This window comes from Athene cunicularia (assembly GCF_003259725.1).
Source record: "Athene cunicularia isolate RWA chromosome Z unlocalized genomic scaffold, athCun1 chrZ_part1, whole genome shotgun sequence".
NCBI lineage: Eukaryota > Metazoa > Chordata > Aves > Strigiformes > Strigidae > Athene > Athene cunicularia.
This window is the reverse complement of record NW_020799142.1, coordinates 10,114,850-10,138,959: the sequence shown is the minus strand read 5'-3', so window position 1 is coordinate 10,138,959 and position 24,110 is coordinate 10,114,850. Positions and strand designations below refer to the sequence as shown.

At 37.2% G+C, this 24,110-nt stretch overlaps 1 protein-coding gene across 1 annotated transcript in view; it reads right to left on the bottom strand.

Moving 5' to 3' along the window:
- The window catches only part of SV2C (synaptic vesicle glycoprotein 2C), a 104,966-nt gene that overhangs the window by 42,935 nt on the left and 37,921 nt on the right, over positions 1 to 24,110 (bottom strand). Inside the window, exon 3 of the mRNA XM_026865611.1 lies at positions 18,506 to 18,657. Coding sequence (XP_026721412.1) covers positions 18,506 to 18,657 — 152 coding nt within the window. The remainder of the gene's footprint in view (positions 1 to 18,505; positions 18,658 to 24,110) is intronic.

The window sequence follows — 24,110 nt, the reverse complement described above, 5'->3', positions numbered from 1 at the left end:
TTCCCATTGTATGTTAAGTCTTGAAACCAAATGGAAGTGTGTTCTGGGCTGTAACTCAATTTGCTTCTCTTCCCTGATTTATGACGCAATAGCAAAGACAGAGCAGCTCCACATGGTTGTGTTGAGAGCACTGCACAACAACCTAGAGCTGAATTTCACCCTTGCTCCCTGGCTATGCTGTATTTGAGAGTCATTAATCTTGAAAATGGTGGCAGGTCCCAATGTTTTCTGATTTGCAAAACACTCAGCACAAATGCATCTTGGGAATGATGTGCTGTAGAGCAACATAACTGAATGACTGAATGTGAAGCTGCCGCAGCAACCTTTGTGCTCAGTACCATCCTCCCACTTTACCGACTGCTGGAAAAGGCCAAGTGAATCACAGATATGGCAATTACTGATTACAGAAACAGCGGCACACAGCATAGCAAAACCAAAATTTACAAGATACTAATCTATATCTAATCACCAATTTGTATGTTTAATTGTGTCAACAAAATCTTGACTCCCAACAGAGCATTTTATCTGCTCCATAATATTAATAAATTAAAAGGATATTATAAATGAATTCTTGCTCCAAATGGGAGAATAGAGCATTTCTGTCATAGATTTTTCTGAATAAATATAGAGGCAAACCTGTTCAGATTATGATGAATTTTATAAATGTATATTACCCAACAAACATTGTATATCTTCAAGGACAAAGATCATCGTTTACAGCGGCTAGGATACTAGAGGGGATGATTTGCTTAACTTTCCAAAATGAGGGCTGAAACGGCACATGATAGCTTTCTAAAAATCAGTAAGTGTTACACTAAAGAGCAATGTGGGCAATGAAAAACATGAGTGCTTACAGGTGCTGTATAAATATTGGCTGACAAAGGTAAGGTTCTTAAATACCAGAGGAATAAAGTTGTGAAATACCTTTCTAAGGCACTAATATGGACAAAGAAAGCCTAACCAAATACAGGGATTTTATGGCATGGTTAGCTAAAGACTGACCATTCTTGAGAACAATTTTTGTTACTCAGTAGGAATCAGTGTCATAAACTGTCAAAAGCTAAGTTTGCCTAAAATTCTGTATATTGGTAGATCAAATGAGGGAATAGATGCAAGAAAAATCCTAAAATTAGGGGTGAGGAGAAAGATAGACAAAGAATTTATAGGAATTCATAGACTCGACAGATTCTTCTACAGAATCCTCTCTATGATATCATATTTTTTCACATTTCACTTTACCACACAATCTTTGGTCAAAACTCAGCTTCCTAACCTCAATTTTTACTGTCTGAAATTTAAAAAATGTCCATACCTAAGATATGTGATTGTTTTAAATTACCATGTGGTGGCACTACTACCACACTTAATGCAAATAAATTTAAAACATTTCTGCAGAAAGACTACTACTATTAAATGCTGTTTTTTTGTTGAGTAATTCCCAAATCTAAACTAAATCATAATTATAAGGAGTACTGGAAGTATTTTACATTATTAGTATTGCACTTAATGTCCTAGCATTACCAAGTTTGACCGTGAGTGACATCTAGCATTTGAGCTTACATATTTAGTGGTACCCATCTAGAATAATGGTAAAATATCACTGAAACAGGAAAAAAAAAAAAAAGTAGTTCAGGTAAGTTATATAGCTAAGGAAGCTCACTTAGGCATGTTTATAATACTGAGTGAAATACATAGTTTCTAACAAATGCAGAAATAATGTTTTCAGAATTATTCTGTAATTGTATTGATGTGAAATTACAGTAACACAAAGTCGAATGTTTGTCTTTCCTGTGATTATATTATTAATATCACATGGGAAAGGCAGTGATATTTTTAGCCTAGGCAGATAGATATTCTGCAAACCCACTGGCTCAGCAGGTCAGCTGCTGGTAATTTCAGCAGAAGGAATCTGCAAATAAAATAGCTGAAGTGTGTCAGGCCATGATGGAGGTACCTTAATATAGGTGCCTGTAGAAGACTAACACTCACCAGCATGTGCCTAGCTCTCTAGCTAAAGCTATTAGTCCCTGAGAATCATCAGGATCAAAGAAGAAAGTAATAGTGTTAAACAGATATATTTTACAAATACATTAAACTCAGACTTGGTCTGCTGACACTTGTGATTAAAAGGAACAAGGCATTTTCTAAAGACACAGTTCCTCTCCTGCAGAGGAGACGGTTGTCAACCACTGATACTCATCAATTCCCCTTCACTTGAGGACCTGAGATTATCAGGTCTCTGATCACTCCGCTAGCATTATTTACAATCCAGACAAGTCCCAGAACAGCTGCAAGCAGGGCTGACCTTGCATAGAAAATAATTTGCTCTCTAACACTGTCAGACACAACACCTCTATCCAGTGCATAGCACTGTAGTCTGGGTGAGGTCTCCAGCTGTAGTACCTTTGAACAGTGATATCAGTCCACTTTTAAAATCTTTCTAATACCTGCTGTAGTACTGTCCAGTTTTACTTTTCATTGAGGAGGAAGATTGTATATCTTCAGACAGTGATATGGTATGACACATGCCCAAAATTCAAGGTTTAGTAGTATGTCAGCCTTTCACACAACCTTACATATACTCTATGCAGAATACACAGCTGGTAGGTTTGTTTCATTGCTATGGAAATACTAATGTGTCTGTGACAGGCCTGATAGAAAAACCATAAAAAATAGTTTCAAATCAGAATACCTAGCAACACACAGGGGAAAAAAAAAAAAAGACGAAGCTTGTAAGTCATTATGTGCATGGATTGCAATGGTCTGTCTGAAATCTGACTTTCAGTTGGCCCTGAAGTATGGCTGTGTCAAGATGCTGTGACTCACAGTAGCCAATACAGGCAAGAAGTTAATCCTTAAAATGGCAGATGAACCGATGCAACTATATAAGACAATTAAAGCAGCAATTCCTAACAAAAGAACTGCAGGTACCTAGCAGCCTGGTAACATCATCTGTCTAATCTTAGCCGATGATAGAGATGGCAAAGGATGTTTAATCAATGGTCTACCTATGATTAGAAAATCAGGATCTTACTTGCCTTCCTAGCTAGAAAAACATGAATATGTGTAGGGACTTGAAGTAGACTGTTGTCAGTACTGAGCCTAATGAGAATCGCATGTCTGTATCTTGACTTCAACAAAGAAGGCTATTCTTGCACTTTGATTTTCTTTACTGGGAAGGATACTGGGCCAACTAAATAAAACAGACATGAATAAGGCAAAATAACTCATTAGCAGTTCAAATTTTATGAAGTTTTACAGGGCAGAAGTTATACAGAACCAGAGAGAAAGAACTTGCAAAATAAATTGACCATTATAAATTTCCTACATAGTAACGCCATATTCTCCCCTTCAGTGGACTATTCCAAAGATGCAATAGTTACAACAAACAGTGGCAAAAGAGTAGACGAGCTTTTACAAGAGGCAGCTTATGGCATTTTCAGAACTGGTTTGCCTCTTCTGCATTTGCTATATGACTGAGAAAGATATGATAACAAGATTTCTGTGCACTTCACAGAGCTGGACAAATTACCTTTTACTCATGTAAACCAGTACTGAAACAAATAAAATTTAACGATTACCCATATATACAAAAAGCATGTTAAAAAGATAAAAATAAAAGATCTTAGGAAAGTGCACTTTGCAGGAAAATTCTGGGTTTGAAGAGCAGCTGTGAAAGTCAGCTGACAGCAAACCGTCAGGAGATAAAGATTTCTCTCCCTCTTATTTATCTAACACAGAAATATACATTTGTTTATTCACTTTAGTTTGACTCCAAGCCACCACTCTCCCTAACATCATCCAATTACATGGTGAATTATTGGCAGTCTGCAGTGTTTTATTGTGCTTTTCTGTGTATTTATATGCTGCACCCTTATCTACAAAACAGGAGCAGTAATACTTACACAGGTTAAGTCTTAACAGTGCTTGAAAATCTCAGTAACACTGAAGAGACATGAATTTAAGAGAAAAATCAGAGCCAAAATACAGAGTTTGGGAGAAGACTGTATTGTCCAAATCCATAAAGACATTGACATGAAATGCAGAGCCTTCACCCCTTAAGAAGGTACAAAACCCTCTACACGGTTTCTTGATAGACCTGTACCTCATTCCTAAGAGAATGAGTTGTTCTGCAGTACCTATTTGGCCCTGGAAAGGTGCTCAGCTGATGTGGGATCGTCATACAGAGTTCTGTGAGCCCTTCCTAGATTGATCCTCTGATTTAAACTATTTGTTGCACACATTGATATGATACTGCATGAAAAGAAGGGCTAAAAGCAAAGTATTTCACTTACAGGAAAGGAACACAGGATGTAACTGTTGAGGAGTGGAGACAAACTTACAGTCTTCTACTTCTGTTTGTTTAACTTTGGCCACTTAGAATTTTACATTCTCAAACCAGGGAGAAAGACTAGAAATGTACTTTGCTAAGGTGTCATGCTGACGTAAATGTCTCCCTCTGGCCACCACCATGCAGAATCCAATTTTGCACCTTAGCAATTCTGAATACAAACACAATGCAGTTATTTTATAGGGTTGGAAACATACCAAATCTCAAAACACTTCAACACAGAATTACAATGTCTTGACTTTGGTCACCACTAAGTTTTGTTTCCATCCTGAATCATTTTGTCAGACTTCAGACACTTATTACCAAGAATCAAGCCTGAATAGCTTCTATGTGTCTTCGTTCTGAATGCAAATATCATTATACTCCTTGGGAAGTGTGTATATCCTGACTCATTACAGTCCCTGGATAATGAGCATAGATTTCGAAAATTTTCCAGGGCAAATCTGTGATTTTCTACTTAGATCTTAAATCAGTGTTTATAAAACTTGTGTGTCCTCAAAACAGATTTCTCCCTCTACTTCTCACTTTATGAAATACAAATCAATGCAAAAACTGTTTTAAAACTTATGTTAATTGTGTATTTCTGAAATTTAAAATGAGAAACGTCATGTTGTAATTGAAATTATTAAGTAAGTAAATATGCATATTCCAGGCTAGAATGTTCTGCACTTCCTTTATGTGCACTCATGAGCCTTATTCAGAGAAAGCTGTCCAAGATTGTTAGAAATTAATGCAGATGGACACTGATCAAATTTTGTCAGGGTTCAGATGCAAAATGTGAAAAGAGATGTGATTTGTAATCAAATGCTTAAATGTTTCATTTCCGTATAAATGCTCACATTTCTGCATCTAAATTTGATTTAGAAAATTTTCTCCTTTCAGTTAGAGATCTGATACAGGCCTACATCTACTTGTTAGAAGAGATATTAGGACTTATATGGCACCCTCCTCAGTCCTGTTGAAACCAGCACTTCCTGTAAGTGCTCGGGTATATTCGCAATGTTCCCACTGCCCTTGTAATATCATGGATTCAGAAAATATCAAAAGTAGTGCTAGGATGCAATAGGTCAGTGGTTTGTGACCTTCCTGAATTTAATGAGCACTAGATATTTTTCAAATGGATGTGTAGAAGCCTACATGGGTAACTAAGGCCTATGAATGAAAGATTTGTCTTAATTATTTATATAGCCTAAAAGCATCTTATGAAATCTCTGCTATTGAAAACCACAGCAGTAGCTGGCAGAATCTGGAAAGAATAGTGAAGCAAAGAATAGTCTAAGAATTTTCTTAGCTTAATAACCAGATAAAAACTGACCATAAAAATTTAAATTTAATTCCAATACGAGCAAGATCTATTCAGTAATTACACTGAGCTTACATTATAGTCCAAAGTGGAACAGAGACTGAGGAACTGGAAAGAAGATGTTCTAATTACTCATGCATAAAAAAACCCACCAACCTGAAAGAGGCCACCAAGGGTTAATATTTAGCTGATAGCATCGAAAATCTCATTACAAGCACTGTGACACATAATTGATCTGACTAGCTGACTGAGTCACTGGCCCCAGAGATTTATGTACTCATGCAGTTCTGCAAATTCCTCACTTGGGTCTCACTCCGTGCAGCTGTTTGGTGAAGGCACTTCACTATTTGCAAAACAGAAGTAAAATCTGCTGGCCACTACTTTGTCAACATCATAACTAACAGGCTTGTCAGTCTAAGAAGAAAAGTCCATGTCATGCTTTCCAGAGATGATGAATCAAGCAGATGCAACTCATGTCAAAAAACAGTAGGGGAGAGCACATGTTAAAAGATGCTGTTTTCAGAGCTTGAAAAGATCATGGTCAGTGTCAACACTGAGACTGTGCCATCAAATGTCACTAAAATATGCTTCAAATTTGTTTGTGTGACCCATACTTTTGATTTCTTGTTAAGATTTCTACCTCTGTCTCCTACATTTACTTAGTGCTTTCCACTACGTTATTTTATACTTTAGAGTTTGTAGTTTATACTTCATACTATATACATGTAATTAAGAACTGAAAAAGGGTTTGTGTCCAAAGTTCAAAACACCTGTTTGGACAGTGCCAAAGAGTGTAATCAGAGTAAATCACCAACAGCAGACAAAATCCACTTTTATAAGAAGACAATGTAAAGTTGCCAAATGCCCTTGCAGTAGTAATTGTGAACCAATTCTGAAGAAAAACACTTGGCTGCAACAAAATATGATTATATTGTTGTCCTACCAATACGCAAAATACAAATACAGTGATAGCTACATATTTTTGTTTGGTGCCCTCCATGGCATCCCCATAACTCTGAGCTCAAAAATTGCACTGCTTTTGCATGACAAGTTGTTGTAGACACTATTAACCTCAGCTGTTGAAAGTGAAAGCTAATTGAAAATCTAAGTGTTCCTGTCCTGGTCTGAGACTTCCAGTGATTTATGTGTATCTGGACTAAGAATATTTAAATGATAGGCTCAGACTGAAGAAGAAAAGTGAAGCAATTAATCAAAAAAAGATAATCAGAAAAAGGCATAATAAAACACTGCAGTTTTTGCAAAGGAAATGGGGCCTTCTTCTCTAGCCTAACTTAGAAACAAAACAATCATGAAAATGCTAAAACGTTTTCTGAAGAATACAGAGAGGATGTGTCTTCTACCAGTGATATGTGTTTTACCTTTGCATGCTGCTGCAGTGTAACAACAGAACATGTATGCAATTCAAGAAACTAATCAAAAATTTAACTTTATTAGGTTTTATTTGCTTGAAAGCTGTTGCAAGAAAAATATTTTTTTAATGAACATTTCGGTGCTGTGATTTAAGTCTCATTTCCTTTTTTGCTATTTAATTTACTTCTTATTGTATTTTTATTTATTTCAAACAAAAAGAAGCAAAATCCTGTCACTAAGAGAGAGACAGATAGACTAAAGAGGCAGTTTATGTGATCTAATAATTAGATCAGATGTGCATTCTAAGAATTAGCTTCTAATCTAACTGCGCTCAGTTAAACAGACCTGGTATGTTGAATAAGTGGAGCTTTTCTGTACATACTGTGAACCATGGGTCAGAATTTTTTAATTCAAACTTTGATAAAACACTTCCAACACACATATTATTTGTACTCACAAATCAAGTACTAAAGATCCTCAGTCATAATCTACAATAGCTGTCCAAGGGGTGGCAGGGGAAGGGCAGATTTTGCCTATGGAGAGGCAGTCACAGTGTTTGAAACGTAATTATCAAAAGGAACAAGGAAAATACAATATATTAAATAAACAGAGCATTATGTTACTGTACTGTGTCTGGCTGAGCTGGAATTGGTTTTCCCCTATAGCAGCCCCCATGGTGCTGTGGTTTATGCTGGGAGCTGGCAGGGTGTTGGTAGCACCCTGGTGTTGTGGCTGCTGCTGGGCAGTGCTTACACAGCACCAAGGCTCTTTCCGACATTTTCTAACCCCAGTGGGATGGGGTGGGCAAGATCTTGGGAGGGGACACAACCAGGACAGCTGACCCGAACTGACCAAAGGGATATTCCAGACCATATGATGTCTGCTCAGGATAAAGCTGGGAGAAAGGAGGAAGGGGGTGGGGTCACCCTTGGTCCTCCAAGGAACCACTACAGGTGTTGGAGCCCTGCTGCCTGAGAAGGCCCCACAGCGCCTCTTCATGGGAACTAGAGAATAAATCTGTTTGCTTTTGCTTCCGCACATGGACCTTTGCTTCACTTTGCTTATATTAAAACTGCTTTTGTTTTACCCACAAGGGTTGGTTTATCTTCTTTCCCCTCTTTGCCCTGCTGAGAAAACAAGGGGAAAAGAGGTGTGGTGGGTGTGGGGAGAAGTGATAGAGCGACTTGGTGGATACTTGGCATTTAGCCAAAGTCAAACCATCACATATTGTCATAAGAATGATTCTCTATTACTATAGTTTCCATGGAAAACTATGTTTATGGCATTAAAAAGTGATGTTTATGACAACATCACTGTTCACCTGTCTGTCAATTCCTCCACCAGCATTGTTTAAAGTCATTGACCTACTTCAATCAAATCTGACAGGAAGAAACAGTCTCAAAGAGAACACATTTCCTTAAGTGCTGAGAAATGCACTGCCCAGGCAGAGGGTAGAGACCCCATCAGAGGACAGAGAAAAAAGACAGAAGTCAATGGCCCCTCAGGGATGCTGCAGCCAGCCTGGGGGCTGGGAACATACTTTGGCCGCTCCATGCTTTGGTTCTGGCATGGGTTGAAACCAAGCCAAAATATGTTGCCTCCTCCCTGACAGCAGCTAGACTGGAGTAGGATTATAATGCAGCAGGGAGTACGATGAGGGCATGGGAAGCTGAGTGTTTCTTATTGCACAATTCTGGGGACAAGAAAGAGCAACTGTAGAGACTACAGCAAAAAGGTTATCTGGAAAAATCAAGGGGAAACTTGAAGTACTGTCATGGTGCTTTGTAAAGGATAAAGAGGAAGAGAGGAGAGAAAGGGGTTAGCCAGAATCACAGGGACATTGACAGAAATTCCTAGGAAAGTGGGCCTGATAACTTCTCTGCTCAGAAAACAATTTGCTACTTTTTACTGAACCTCCCAATAAACAAATTTTCTTTTTCACAGTCAAACTAAAGAGGCCAGGATGTTGTTACATTAGAACCTGTCTAATGGTCATCTTTAGTACTCATTAAGTAGATGTGCTAAAAGCTGCTTAAGCTTCCAAAGCCTGCAAATATAAACATTTAAATGACCATATCAAACCCTGCATTAGGGCACAGACAATACTGAACTGATAAACAAAGTGATTTGTTTTGCATTTTAACTGAATTTGCATAAGCAGTTGTTCCAAACTCTGCTGTGTTCTGTTGTTCTTTGAAGTATACACATTCAGTACAGTCTAATTTCACAGGATTATTTCAAATGAAGAACAATTCACAAGAAGGAGTTGATAACTCAAATTAACATTAAAACTGCCTTGTACCCACTTTAATGAACTTGGATTTTAAAAGAATATATATAGCTTCAATCTGTAAAATACCAGATTAATGGAAGTGCACTATATATGGGGGGGAAAGCATAGCACATTTGGGATCATTTTGCCTCTTAGTGGAATGCAAAACAGATCAAGAGATGTTGCATTATGGAGTAGATGCGTTTATGTCTGATCTATTCCATTTGTTCAGCATGACACGGTCTCATAACAAAATGCATATTCAACCTTAACAAAGCTTGAACTTCTTTTAAATCTCAAAGAGTATTTTTAATTTGTTAAGGTATCCATAGATTCATGGATTCTGAATATAGAAAACATATCAGGATGAAAATTGTATGGAGAACATAAAATTGAAGAGTTGCTCATGGTTTTAAAATTTAGATCAAATGTTTCCTGCAAGTTTTTTAAAAAAATTAAAACAGTTATTTACATTTCTGCAGATTTTTTTGTGCTTTCATGGGCTTTTTGCAACCAAGAAAAGACACTTGTGGCACTTTCCCAGGCTATCTTCTTTGACATCTCTCTTCTTTATGGGTGACTAATAAAATTCAGTGATCTTCAGAGAACATAAACTATTGTGCAATAGAAAATGGAGGCCTGGACTCAGCCTTTTCCAAAACAGTTTCTGCCATGTCTTGGATTGGTTCTGAACCACCATGAAATGAGGGAAAGGTTTGAGAAAAGGAAGAAAACTAATGTTTTTAAAATTGAGAGTCCAGAATTTTCAAGGTTAGAGAAGGATTGACTTTTTAATTTCTTCAGTGCAGGTTTGTTTGACAGAGAATCCTGTCTTCCTTTTGTAGCTACCAGCTAGAACAGTCTGATAGACAGACATTTTCCTACATGTCATGGGTATGCCCAATGCCACTCTTTTTCTTCCCAACTCCCCCACCTCAAAAAAATTTTGGAAGTTCTCTCCTCCTTTTGTCTTTGTTTTCTTCATTTGCTCTTTTATGGCCTACCCCAGCACCCTCTGGAGCAACAGTATCTATTTAATAGTTCCCTGAGAGCAGGATTTAGTAGGACCTTGAGGGGACATCCAGTCTAGCCACATGCTCCAAATCAGAATCAATGATGGCCCCACAATATTCTCAAAATATGTTCTTAAAGATTTACAGTGGCTGAGATTAATCTGCTTCCATAGCAATTGTATTCAGATGCTTAACTATCACACCATTAGAAAGTCTTTTTTGTTATCTATAATATCTCCCCTTTACAGAAATTTCAGCCTACTACTTTTTGTCTTATCATCAGTAAGCTGTTTATTCTTTTTTCCCTTTGCAACTAATTATTCTTTTTTTCTATGCCTTCTGCAATATTAAAGAAGATATCACTGATAGATCTCTTGCATGTCAAAGTCACTGATGGCATCCTATTGCCATGTCATTCTATTTCAGCATGTTCCAACTTCAGGGAAAACAAAAAGAATCACAGAATCGGCTAGGTTGGAAAAGACCTTGAAGATCATCCAGTCCAGCCATTAACCTAACACTGACAGTTCCCAACTACACCATATCCCTAAGGGCTATGTCAACCCAACTCTTAAACACCTCCAGGGATGGGGACTCCACCACCTCCCTGGGCAGCCCATTCCAACGCCCAACAACCCTTTCTGGAAAGAAATGCTTCCTAATATCCAGTCTAAACCTTCCCTGGTGCAACTTGAGGCCATTACCTCTTGTATTATTGTTTGTTACTTGGTTCAAGAGACTCATCCCCAGCTCTCTGCACCCTCCTTTCAGGGAGCTGTAAAGGGCAATGAGGTCTCCCCTCAGCCTCCTCTCCTCCAAACTAAACACCCCCAGTTCCCTCAGCCGCTCCCCGTACGACCTGTGCTCCAGACCCTGCACCAGCTTTGTTTTCCTTCTCTGGACACGCTCGAGTCATTCAATGTCCTTTTTGGAGTGAGGGGCCCAAAACTGAACACAGGAATCGAGGTGCGGCCCCAGCAGTGCCGAGTACAGGGGTCAGATCCCTTCCCTGTCCCTGCTGGCCATATATTGCTGACTGGGCACACTGCTGGCTCCTGTTCAGCCGACTGTCAATCAACACCCCCAGGTCCCTCTCTGACTGGCAGCTCTCCAGCCACTCCTCCCCAAGCCTGTAGCACTGCTGGGGGTTGTTGTGGCCCAAGGGCAGCCCCCGGCATTTGGCCTTATGGAAACTCCTGCAGTTGGCCTCAGCCCATGGCTCCAGCCTGTCCAGGTCTCTCTGCAGAGCCTCTCCACCCTCGAGCAGATCAACACTCCCACCCAACCTGGTGTCGTCTGAAAACTGACTGAGGGTGCACTCGATCCCCTCGTCCAGATCATCAATAAAGATGTTAAACAGGAGTGGCCCCAAAACCGAGCCCTGGGGGACACCACTCATGACTGGTCACCAACCGGATTTAACTCCGCTCACCACAACTCTTTGGGCCCGGCCATCCAGACAGTTTTTTACCCAGCAAAGTGTGTGCCCATCCAAACTGTGACCAGCCAGTTTCACCAGGAGAATGCTGTGGGAAATGGTGTCAAAGGCCTTCCTAAAGTCAAGGTAAACAACATCCACACCCTGTCCCTCATCCAATAAGCATGTTGTCCTGTCATAGAAGATCAGGTTTGTCAATCAGGACCTGCCCTTCATAAACCCATGCTGACTGGGCCTGAGCATCTGGTTGTCCCACATGTGTTGTGTGATGGTACTCAGGATGAGCTGCTCCATCAGCTTCCCGGGCACCAAAGTCAAGCTGACAGGCCTGTAATTTTCCAGATCATCCTTCCGACCCTTCTTATATATGGACATCACATTGGCCAATTTCCAATCAGTTGGGACCTCCCCGGTCATCCAGGACTGCCTGTAAATGATGGAAAGTGGCCTGGCGAGCACCCAGCCAGCTCCTTCAGCACCCTCGGGTGTATCCCATCCGGTCCCATAGACTTGTGTTTGTCTGTGTGATGCAGCAGGTCACTGTCTCCTCCTGGATTGGCGGGGGTGTTTGGGGGGTGAGGCAGATAGTCATCACGTAACTTTTTTCCTATTATTTCCAACTCACATTAAGGTGTTCATATTCAAGGAACTGCAGTAAATCATCTCTGTAGATACTACTACTACTGAGTATAATTTCTTTCTCTGGTTGTTTTGGGTGCAGTTACCGCAGTGATGCAGAGGTATGAAATCAGTTAAATGTGGCTCTTTTTATTATAAATCATGTAAGTATATCCTGGTCTTTTTGATTGCATGAGTGCACTGCATCAGAGATAGTCAAATTCCCCTCTGGGCATTACAGCAAAGGAAGTGTGGAAGAAGGAACTTGGTGATTCTTTCCCTAAGACGAAACCATGATTTATAATACATTTATAAGCTGCTGGGCACCTTGCTGCTGAGGAAATGCTGGGAGCAGCTGATGTAATAGCCATGAGTGAAATCAAACTGTTCCTCTGATGCTCAGACTTACCTCTACATACATTTCAGAATTCAGAACTGCTACAAGAAATATTTGAAATGTGATATTTGTAAAAGTAATAGACACTTATTTATAGCACCAACAACTCTGACATTTTGAAGCTTAGGTTTGAGCAGACAAATTGTGTCTAAAGACACTTCACAGATATTAATCTGTGCATTCTCAACAAAGTAATTAATGCCCATTTTTTTTACAGACAAGAATAATGAAGTGAAGAAAATGCCATTACAAAGGAAAAAAATCTAAATTTTTCAAAATAGTCAAGAATTGTCTATACTCATACAGGTAAATCATGACCTAGAGCTTGAGATACCCAAGTGCATGGGTCACTGTTGAAAAAAATGTGCTATCTGCTAGCACATACAGATTGTATCTATACAATCTGCTAGCAAATTTTGGCTTCTAATACTTCATTTTAGTAACAAAGTAATTTAATTTCTACAAAAATAAATGCTAACAAACAGAAAAAACCTCCACTTTTTCCTTACATTGTCTAAAACATATATTTTGTAACATTTATGTACTGGGGAACAATTGTTTCACAGCATTCATCTTGGAATAATCATTACCACAAAAGAGTGTAAACTTTTGACTGCACTTTGCAAATGCAATAAACTCTTGTCTCTTTATAATGGGATGAGACCAGCAGGCTAGAATGAAGTCTCTGTACATCCACATTTGCAGCTCCCACCATTCAGAAGCATCCAGTTCTGCTCACTAGAAGCACTGGAATATGAATGAGCTAAGATCCTTCTGCTTTTATTGCTGATTAAGTACTCACCATGCCCTATAGGCCCACTCATAATACATAGCATTGGTTTAGGAGTTAAAAGTTTTTCTGAATTCATTGGCACTGAATAGTTTTAGTCCATCATGTTCTCAGTTTAGCCTTCCTCAGGCTGAGAGACTAACTTCTCCATTAACACTGCCTGGTGCTGTACATGCTCTGAGCTGCACTGTGAGCCAGAAACTCTCCATCTCCTCATCTACATAGCTGCTGCATGCAACTCTGCTTACCTCCTTGCCTATTTTATTACAGTATAGTTCACAATTGTTTCATACAAAAGAGGATTTTATTGCAGTTTTGAAGATATGTTTACCATTTTAATCTCCAAATGGATGGCTCCAACAAGAACAAAGCAAACATGACAGTAGAAAATACTTCAGAAACTACTCTTAAGCCACCTAGAAAAATGTGATAAAAAGATCTTTTCAACTGCCAGTAAAGTTAATTTCTTCAGGCAAATTCATCTGCTTCACCTTAACAATCCTCTGCTACAAATGGAGAAATATTTTTCAGGCCACTTTGCAAACCACTTGCTCAAAAGCAGATTGGTCCATTCTAATCACAATTACACTTGGTTAGAAATAGCAATAATTTATGGACTTCTGTGCCTATGAAAAGACTGATCTACTTATGGAAAGTAGAATTAAGAATGGGCAACAAGAATCCAGTAGTGGGTGTGGTAAAATTAGTGTGGCCCTATTGAGGTATTGAGGACAGGTTGTGGTTTGTTGTGCCCTTAAAACCCTCCAGCGATGGAGATTCTTTGATCGCATTTGGTAGTTTTTCTTAGTACTTTACTACATCTGTATTTAAAACTTAACTTCTTTCCTATCTAAACTAATTCCCAGTTTCTGCCATTTAAACTTACTTAAGGATATTGGTAGAAGTAAAAGGCAAAGATCTTCAGAGTAATATAGGAGCAAACATATTTTACAAACCAGGAAGATAATACAAAATTTCCAGTAGAAAACACAATTAAACATTTTAAAAAGAGGAGTTACCATTAATCTTTTAAATGCAATGTTTTGCAAGTCAAGTGTGAGTCCATCATTTGGACACTTCTATGTCTGCATTTTTAAGTTCTGTGTTACTGTAAAAAAGTTATCTTTTTTTTTTTAAAAAAAAAAAACCCACCAATTAAATATTCAGAAAAAAAAAAGGCTTTCTTTAGTAAAATTCTAATTGTTCCCTAAAGCCATTTGACATGGTTTCTTCTTTCTGCCCTCGTAAATACCAGAAGTAGGGGTTAGAGTGTGAGGAAAGCTTCAGATTTCAAGTGCAGCTCATGCTGTAGCAGCCTGGACACCTGCACCATCCTGTTCTCTGCCTTGCAAGCTAATTTCTTTTTGGCCATGTATGCCCCTTCTTGTTCAGGAATAAGATTTAAAAATCAGTAAAGACAATATTTGTTTGTCACTAAGCAAAATAAGGAATGTTTCAAATTTTGGAAGGTTTTGCTGTAGTTTATGAAGCCAGACAAGACTGATATATATCATATATGCAAAACATAAAACTATCTGGAATACCAAAACTAATAGGTTAATTACACTGAAATCCTTATTCAGCTTCCCCTGAAGTTTTGTTTGGAGATATGGTGCAACAAAACCCAACTTTTCCTTTATGTAAAATAATATATATGCATGGCAGACAAGTATTTTTGTAGAACTGATTTCATAACTTTCTTTTGTTGTTTTTAATTATAGGGGTAAAATGCCTGGAACAACTTGTATAATTCTTTTTGATTCCTATCCATAGATGACCACATAAATTAAATCACTATATGGATTTTAAACTGAAATATAATTTCTCACACAAGATTTTTCATAAATTTAAAAATCAACATTTTAAAGAATATTAAAATACACATTTGATGCATTTGACAGTTTTTGAACTAATCTACCTGGAAACATGATGCTAAATTTAAAGTTGCACTTCCACAGTTTTTTATAAAATGGTGATTTTTCTTCCTATCCAGCCTGATCTAAGTAGTGCATAAAGCAATATTTTTGTAGCAGCATTATCCGAGACTTTGTTAAATGGCAGCAGTTAGAAGTGTTTCTCTGAAGATGTTTCTTCCAATAGCTTCTCCATGACTTGCTCTTTCCAAGACCTTGAAAAAAATCTATATACATTTTCAAATTTTAAACCAAAGCCAACAGCTATAGAATTTAAGAAGCCCTGAGACAGCAATGCTTGTCTTCCAGATTATATTAGCTTTTCTGTATGTGGTCACTGCACCACTACATCAGGCTGATTCCTCTCTTAACAACATGCTCATATGAAGGTAACTGTTAGCTTCTCTTTATTTTGTGTTTCAAAGCATTACTCAGGTTTCAGACACTCCTGTGCTGCTCAGCAGAAATGGAGATAAACTATTACATATAGAGAATATAATCTTTGTTTTCTCACAGAAAGATAGAGCTAAATGTTCAACTGGTAAAGTTGTACAGATAGTTTCACTGGCTGCCTTGGTCTAGATAATATATACTGGCTGTGAATCTAGGACTTTTTAAAGTGGCTTATGTAAGAGGCAGTACAAATGGAAGGAATGCATTTACAAAAGAGCGAGGAAAAAATATCTATGAAATTATTCTATTCTGTTGGCCTGGTATTCTTCTATTCATTTAAGAATAATTCCACTATTTTCAATGGCATCTTATTGCTTTTCAACAGATGCAACTTCATTCACTGATGTTGAGTAAATTCTGAGTTCAGCTGGGAAAAATCAAGTCTGTTTACTCCTTATGTGAGAAGCAGAGAGCACAGAAATCCTTATGCACTATATAAATGAGTCTCATAAGTTGTTGGGTTCCTTTGTTTATACTTTGCTTTCTAGTCAGTGGAGATGTGAATTATGAGAAGCACTGGAAGTGATTTAGATAAAAATATGTATCTTTGCTTGATTCTGGCAAAATAATTCCATGGAAACCATGTAGAAATAGTAAAAGAGGAAATACCACTACAAGAGCCTCTTCATGAATTCACATGATACAAATAGTGCAGAGATCTTCTCTCATATTTGCCTGACATGGAGTTTTTCAGGAGGGTACAGCAATATGTGACCACAGTCTTCTGAGTGCCAGAGCTGGGTTTGCCCTGGGAGACCTTGCAATGTCTGAGACCTTCGCACAGTATTGTGACAGCAAAGCAGTTTGTCCTTGGTCCTGAGCTGGGGTGATTCCATGTTTGTACTAGGAACTAAGACACATGTTTAAAACTTCACTATGTAATGAAAAATTCTATTTTGAAGTGAAGACAATTTTAGGACTTCATCAAAACCCATAAATATATTCTGTTTAATTTTGCTAAAATGATGTGTAAACCCATATAATTTCCCATGAGAAAGGATTGTTTTGTTTTGTTTTGTTTTGTTTTGTTTTGTTTTGTTTTTGATAGCTTGATTTTTGGCTTCCTTTTAACTTTTACAACTTTTCTTAGTACACTCCAAGAAAAGTGATTTATATGGCTAACACTGAAGAATACTGTATTTTAAAATTGTTTTTTTATATTCTTTTGTCTTATTTAATAAACACTTTTGCAGAAGGGCACACACACAAAAAATCAGTGCAGCATGGCTTTTTGTTGCAAATATTCTTCCAGTGCTAAAGAAAGAACATTTTTCCCTCTAGTGCCACTGCTTTGGTATAAGGAAGTGTATTATTATTCATTGAGATATTGATTCATAAAAGCTACAGTGAAATTAGACAATCTATGTAAATCAGTCTGTCATAATGTTTGAATTTTCCACTGAAAGATAAATAAATAAATCCATAGGAAAGCAAAAAGTACTTGGCATGCAGAGTAATTTACTCACTGGGAAAAGAAAAAAAAATTATCTACATTGTATTTGTCAGCAAAAAAATTACTCTCTTTGATTCCAACAATTCAAAGCCAAAGGCAAGGTTGAAGACATAGATTCAGGTTGTGTGTATTGGACTATAACATTAATTTTTAATTTAACAGTCCAGATATTTAATTAGTCTGCATTATTATAATTTCTTTCTGGACATTACCACTTGCTAAATGTTTCAATCACTTTAGGAAAACCGTATGAAGTTGTCCTCTCTTTCACAATCCAACTGCAATAAACCTCGTTACTTGGCTAAAGAAAGCTGCTTTGGCTGCTAGCTAACTCACAATGCCACTTCACTTGTCTGAAGGAGTGCCGGGGAGAAGTGCTTGAAGAGACTGATTTTTAAGAACCCTTAAGCAGTCTCAGCAATTCTGGAGATCTGTAAGATCTTAACTCTTCTGAAAGGCAAACCCAAGAGACTAAGAATTTAATTTGTTCATCCACATAATGTTTAACCACGTCAGGGCAGTAAAGAGCTCTTTCACAAAGTGGCTTATATTGCATGTGTATACAGCTTCAGCTATGGCAAGCTTTCTGTCTTATCTGTCCTCATTCATCCCTGCAGCATGAACAGTGCACACTGTTCAATTTATCTAGACTATTAAAGAGATCTATAAGAATGAAACATTCAGCACAGTTTTATCTTCAGATCTAAGACTGCAAACAAGATAGCCCTTGCTCTACTTTCTCAAGAACGTGTAATTGACATCTCTGTATAAAACAAACCAATCTAGCATAGATTTGACATCCAGAAATTAAAATTTATATTCTCTGATCCAAGTCTCCACATCACCTATTTTCTCCAGATTCAACGACACTAATTATAATTTCATGTGTCTAGGTTTTCAGGAATTTAAAGAATCTGACTAAATATGGGTATTAGCTAATTTTTGTGCCTTTTCATATTTTTATTTAGGGTACAACCCATTCGTATTATTTACATCAAAAGGAATACATTTTTTTCTTAACAGCAGGGTCAGTATTTTGAGAACAGACATGAAGTCCTCTGTTTAAACTATATTTCAAGAGCTTTACTTTCAAACTGGAAGAGCTACAAATCAAAAGGAGGTGTTCTTCTTACCATAATGAGGAATTATTGCCCAAGCCATTGCAGAAGCATAGATGCCACCAATCATCCAAAACATACAGAGCCAACTCAGGTGTTCACCTCGTTTCTCCCTAGCAAGTACTTCCGAAAAATAGGAGAAAACTGTTGGCACAGCTCCACCAATCCTAAAAGGAGATACAGATCATGGATTAAACAAGAGAGTAACAGCTAGCTGAAGTCTGAACAAGCCCATAGCTGCAGTCATTGAAAAACCCAAACTACAAGCAGTTCTTCTGACAAGAGTGTTTTTTTCTCAAATTGCAGCATGTATTGGGGAACTCTTGAGGCATATTTCACCAGTTCAGACATAATTTTAGTCAAATATTTTCTGGTGAACTCTGTCTGCAATTCAATGCATTCAGTGTTTCAAGGGGATTGTCTGGAACAGAAACCAGCACAAAGTGTTGACTTTCACCACTACAAAAATCCTAAAATCATAGCAGTCTACTGACAAATGTCAAAATATATTGTTTTAACGACAAATATTAGACATTTTCCCAAAGAATAATAGATACATCTCTAAGTCTTACATCCCATGCTTTCGGTAATCAAGAACTGACCAAGTGCAAACTATGTTACAAATACATTCTATTTCATGCATATTTAAAAAATGTTCTGTTCAGTTGCACTCTGTGATTTGCTAAGCCTATGATGGTTTTTTACTTTTTTTTTTTTTACTTTTTTTTTTTAATGAAAAAGCCTATGCATTCATATAATATTCAGTTTTTCACATGGTAAATAAACACTGTCTGAAGGTTTGCTGGACAAAAAAAAATAGAGTTCAATTTGGGTTTACAAAAATTAGAGTAACCGAAATTATGTACCATTTTCAGCACCAGCTTCCTGATTACCCTTTACTGTCTTTACCTCTTCAGTACCAATGCAAGCTGTCAAATGTTCCACAACAGAACAATTCCTTGTGAATTTTATTTTTTCCTGCTGAAGAAAATACCTGTGAAGCTTGAAGATGTATCATCACATACCAGATTATATACTTTAAAGCAGTATCTTGTATGGTTTGAATTTTTAACTGAATTTTAAAGATAAATGCATATTTATGCAGTCCTCTTGGATCAAAAAGAAGGAAGCTTGAAAAAGATTTTAAAAAATATTAAAAAGGAAAACATGAATAGAGAAATGGTATTTCACTCCTAAAAAATTTCAATGCCATATCAATACACCTTATTTTAATATGTCTTCAGGTACAGGATGAAATACTGGATTGAACTGTTATACTTGTTTAGGGGTCTGCTGTTTTGTCACTTCATTCTAGACAGGTCTTCATGAAATACTGGTGGTCAACTCTTAGCTGTACAATGAATGTTTCCTATAGTTGAGCCTGCTAGATCTTATACCCTCTGCCAGTTCTGCAAAGGTTTATACCTCCATGAATTCTTGTTAGATATACAGCTAGCGAGGGCTGTAACTCATTTAGGGTGAAAACCCTAAAAGCCTTCACGAGTGAACTGCCCTGTCACGAGCAAGGGGAGACATTATCCTCAGAGGTTCTCCTTGAAGCCCTGGATGAGGAATGGTGAAAGGGGCATGGTCAAGGGTGGAATCACAGATCATTTTGCTGTGATGGGAAAGCACGGCTCCCTCAGTGGTGCTATGGACTCAGGGCTCTCCAGTTCCCAAAGTATAAGCAGATTACAGCTATGGTTTCTTCAAATCCAGGGCTCAGACACAGCTTTGAATTGCAGTCCCATAGTATGGCTCAAATACAGTATTCATGGCTCTAATTAGAATTATTTTCTAATGTTGAAAATTCACTAACAGAACTAGAAACAAGGTCTTCCTCTTCCCTACCTAAGCTAGAAAATGCTGATGAGGAGCTATAGGTGCCCACTTTCAAAACCACCTAAACTAATAGATTGCTCATGGCATGTAGGACAGTATCATTCATGCAATAACACCCTACCTAAAGAAAATAGGTTTCGGTAAGTCAGTGCTTTTTCTTCTGATTCCTTTTGCTCATTAAGAAAATCACACAGAGTGGTAAATATACATTTTGCTTTTTTCCTGGTCTATTAACCAATCTGTTTTTCTAAATTTACAATTCTCTTCATTTTATGTTTTGTCATGAAGTACAGAATCTTGTCTTTATTTTATAATGCAGTTACTGTGGTAGTAAATATAAGCAGAAACCATCTGTGCTATACAGCACAATTAATAATAAATCACATTTAACACTTTAATAGTTCTCCTATTGCAAAATGCTTGAAAACATTCTCTGTAAATGGTTTATTTCAGGCAAATGCAGTTTTTATGCTTATGAAATTCAAGGCTCAACATATAATCTTATTGAAATCTCCCTTAAATATCCTAGGCTGGAATTCTGATGAAGTGGGGTTTGTGGAGAGTTTCCAACAGGTGGAGTAAGTCATGCATCTGTAGATTATACAAGTGTTTGTGGAATGATGGGATAGGAAATGGGCGAATGCTTCAAGTGGAAATAACACACTCTATATTAATGTCATAAAATGTAAAGAGATCCTGACCAAAAGCAGCAAAAAAGGCATCTCCTAACTGTCAGCATGAACCAACTGTACCATGAAGAATGGGAGTCTGATGCTCCTTTAGCATTTAAAACTGGTCCATGTGGGTTGACTCATAAGCTATGTCCTAAAGGTCCTCCAAGGCTACAGAAAAAGCATTGTCTGTACCAAATAATTTAACAGGGCAACTTTTCTAAGAAATAGACCTTTCAGACATGAAGAATTTTGGAGCCAGCAAAACAAACTGTTTATTTAGGATATGCAATTAAACAGAAAAAAAAAAAAAAAAAAGAAAAAAGAATCAGCTTAAATAACCTCCAGTTTTTGTTTCACCCAGTGTGATTAAGTTGACATTTCCAGTAAGTATGCCAACAAGCTAAGAAAGATTAAAAATCCAACTATTATCTTCATACTGATTAAATAGTAAAGATAACTTGTCTACTGTCTAAAGAAGAAATAAAGGGGATTTATTTCATCATACAGACAACAGCTGCTATTTTGAGTTGTAGGTCTCTGTTTCATAGCAACTGTGTAGTTATGTGTGTGCTTTTTCACACCTTAAAAGCGTGAATGGAAAACTTACTTCTCAGCTGGTTGAAGTCTTTCTTCTGGCCTCATGTAAGTGTGGAGTGATACTGCTAGAAACTTTTAGGATGCTGGTACTGAAAAAGCTCTTCCTATGTAACAAAGCTATTACAAAAGACTATTATGAAAAACTTAGAGACGTTAATCAACAGCTGAATTGGAGGAGAGAGGAAGGAGATGAAGAGGAAGCATCCTGCTGCAGAAGACAGTTCTTTTGCTCTTATGTTGGGCAATCTCAGGGTGGCAGTAGCCATGCCTCCACTCCTTAAAACTTTCTCCCAACTGCAGAACAAGTGACAGCAGAAAGAGAGCAGGAAGAGCTACAGCTGTTTTCACCCAAACAACAATGAGGAAACTCATTAAAAACTGTATGGACCTCGTGAATATTTTTAAGGAGCGAAGAAACTTCTTTCTGACTCTTGCAGGAATTTTAATGTGTGTTTTGTAACTGCAGCCATTTGCTATTTTAGAACTAATGTGGTATCTGATATACTGAACATTGCTAGCAGAAGCATAAACTACCTCTCAAAGACTTGGGCAAGAGATCACAGCAACTCTGACTTCTTCCATCACTCTCTCATGAGGATCTTTCACATACTTCAGCAGCTATTGTATATTGTGAATTAATCAAATGTTCATATTAAAAAAAACCCACCACATCATCGAACAGCTTCAAGGAAGAAAGCACTTTTTATAATCAAAAAAATCCTAAACTAGATCCCATCTTCACTAACACTCATGTAAGCCCTTAATAATTCAGTGGCCGCAGTTGAGCCCTTTCATATTTTCATAGAAGGAACAGAATTTGATCCTCAACATTTTTCTATTACAAGTTTAAAAGCAGACTGCCTCTTTGGTATCCTGCCAATATTGTGTAGAATGGATGGTGGCATGCACAGGAAGGAATTGCAAATAAAATAAAAGGCAGAGTTGCCAGTGATTTTAAAGTAAGAAGACTTAATCTTTTGTTTTTATGGGAAATGCAAGCACTAGTTTTCCATAGGATACAGTATTAAGTCTGCTTCTAGCAATTAATTGGTTTGTTACAGTAAGCTGCTTGTTCTTATTGTGTTTATAAATTATATGGTCATCCTCATTTGTAGAAAATAATTTCATATGCAAAACTACATTCTTCTTTTCACATGTCTGCATGTTCAGATGACAAGCCTGTGAAAATCATGCTGACTTGAGAAGAATGTTTAATCTAGAAGATGGGAAGGATTTTAATGTTCTTAAATACAAGTGATTCAAGCAAAATTGAGTTTTTACATCTTATCTGTTATTCATGTATGTTCTTTTTTCAGTCATTATAGACAAAGCAGTGGGCATAAAATTCTTGTCTACAGATCATGGAAGGGAATCCATATATTACTTTCTAAAGGGTCACTAAGACTATCTACAGTGCCCAAATATACTGTGAGTATGTAAAAATTAACTATAAAGGGGTTTTATACCTCCACTGGAAAATTGTGTAGAGTCTGAACATTTTTTAAAATATTAAAATTAGGCATCTAAACCTCTGGATTGGTGATCATGAGGGATAACTGCCTCCAGAATAAGAGATTATGTAACAAGGCACACTCTAATACCAGTGGGAGGCAAAACTTTGTTGAGTTTGGCTCAAGACCATAAAATAAACTCTCACTCTGTAACAATCAGTCTCTGCACTTAAAACAACAGGATGCATTCTTTCAACCTTGTCTTTTTTAATAAATATGCAGGAATATAGGCAAGAACACACTTAATAAACACCATTAGCCTTTTCCTATTGCAGAAATTCCTCCATATGTAGAGAGAATAATATAAATGCTAGTCAAAAGAATTACAAATACCAATCATGATCTTTTTCAGGTTTTTTTTTTTTCATCTTTTGTAATAAACCCCATCAGAAGTAGGCAGGGCAAGAGCAGAATGTATGATTTTTTTTGTATTTTTTCTTAGAAAGAAGTAATTCAATTGGAATGAAATACCAACTAATTAGCATATCGATAAACTTTTTGATGCAAAAAAATGAGCCAGTTTTGGAACCTTATGGGTTACACCTGTTTGGAGGCAAAAATTAATGACTGAACATGTCATTTGATGTCATCTTGGTTGTAGAGAATGTACAAATTCTGCTCCCAAATTCTTATTCTACTCTTACTGCTTTGTTTTCTTCAGGATTATGTTCTTAATATCCTTCTAGCTACATATTTAAGTTTTGGCTATTTCTTTCTATCTGCTTTTGCTCATATACAGACTCACACATGGAGAGTCCACCACTGCAGCTGCCTTTACTCTCTAGTGAAAGCCTTTCCCTACATAGTTTAATTTACACTTGGCATACATACGGTATATGTTTTGGGTGGTGTGTTATATTTTCTCAGTTCTGTTCAAAAAAGAGTTGTACTGTTTCTTTTATTTATTCAGAAAGAAGGGTGGCTTCTTATATAACATTTTGTTGCAATTAAAAAAAATAGATTAAAAAGAACAAATTATTTAGGGGGAAATGACAA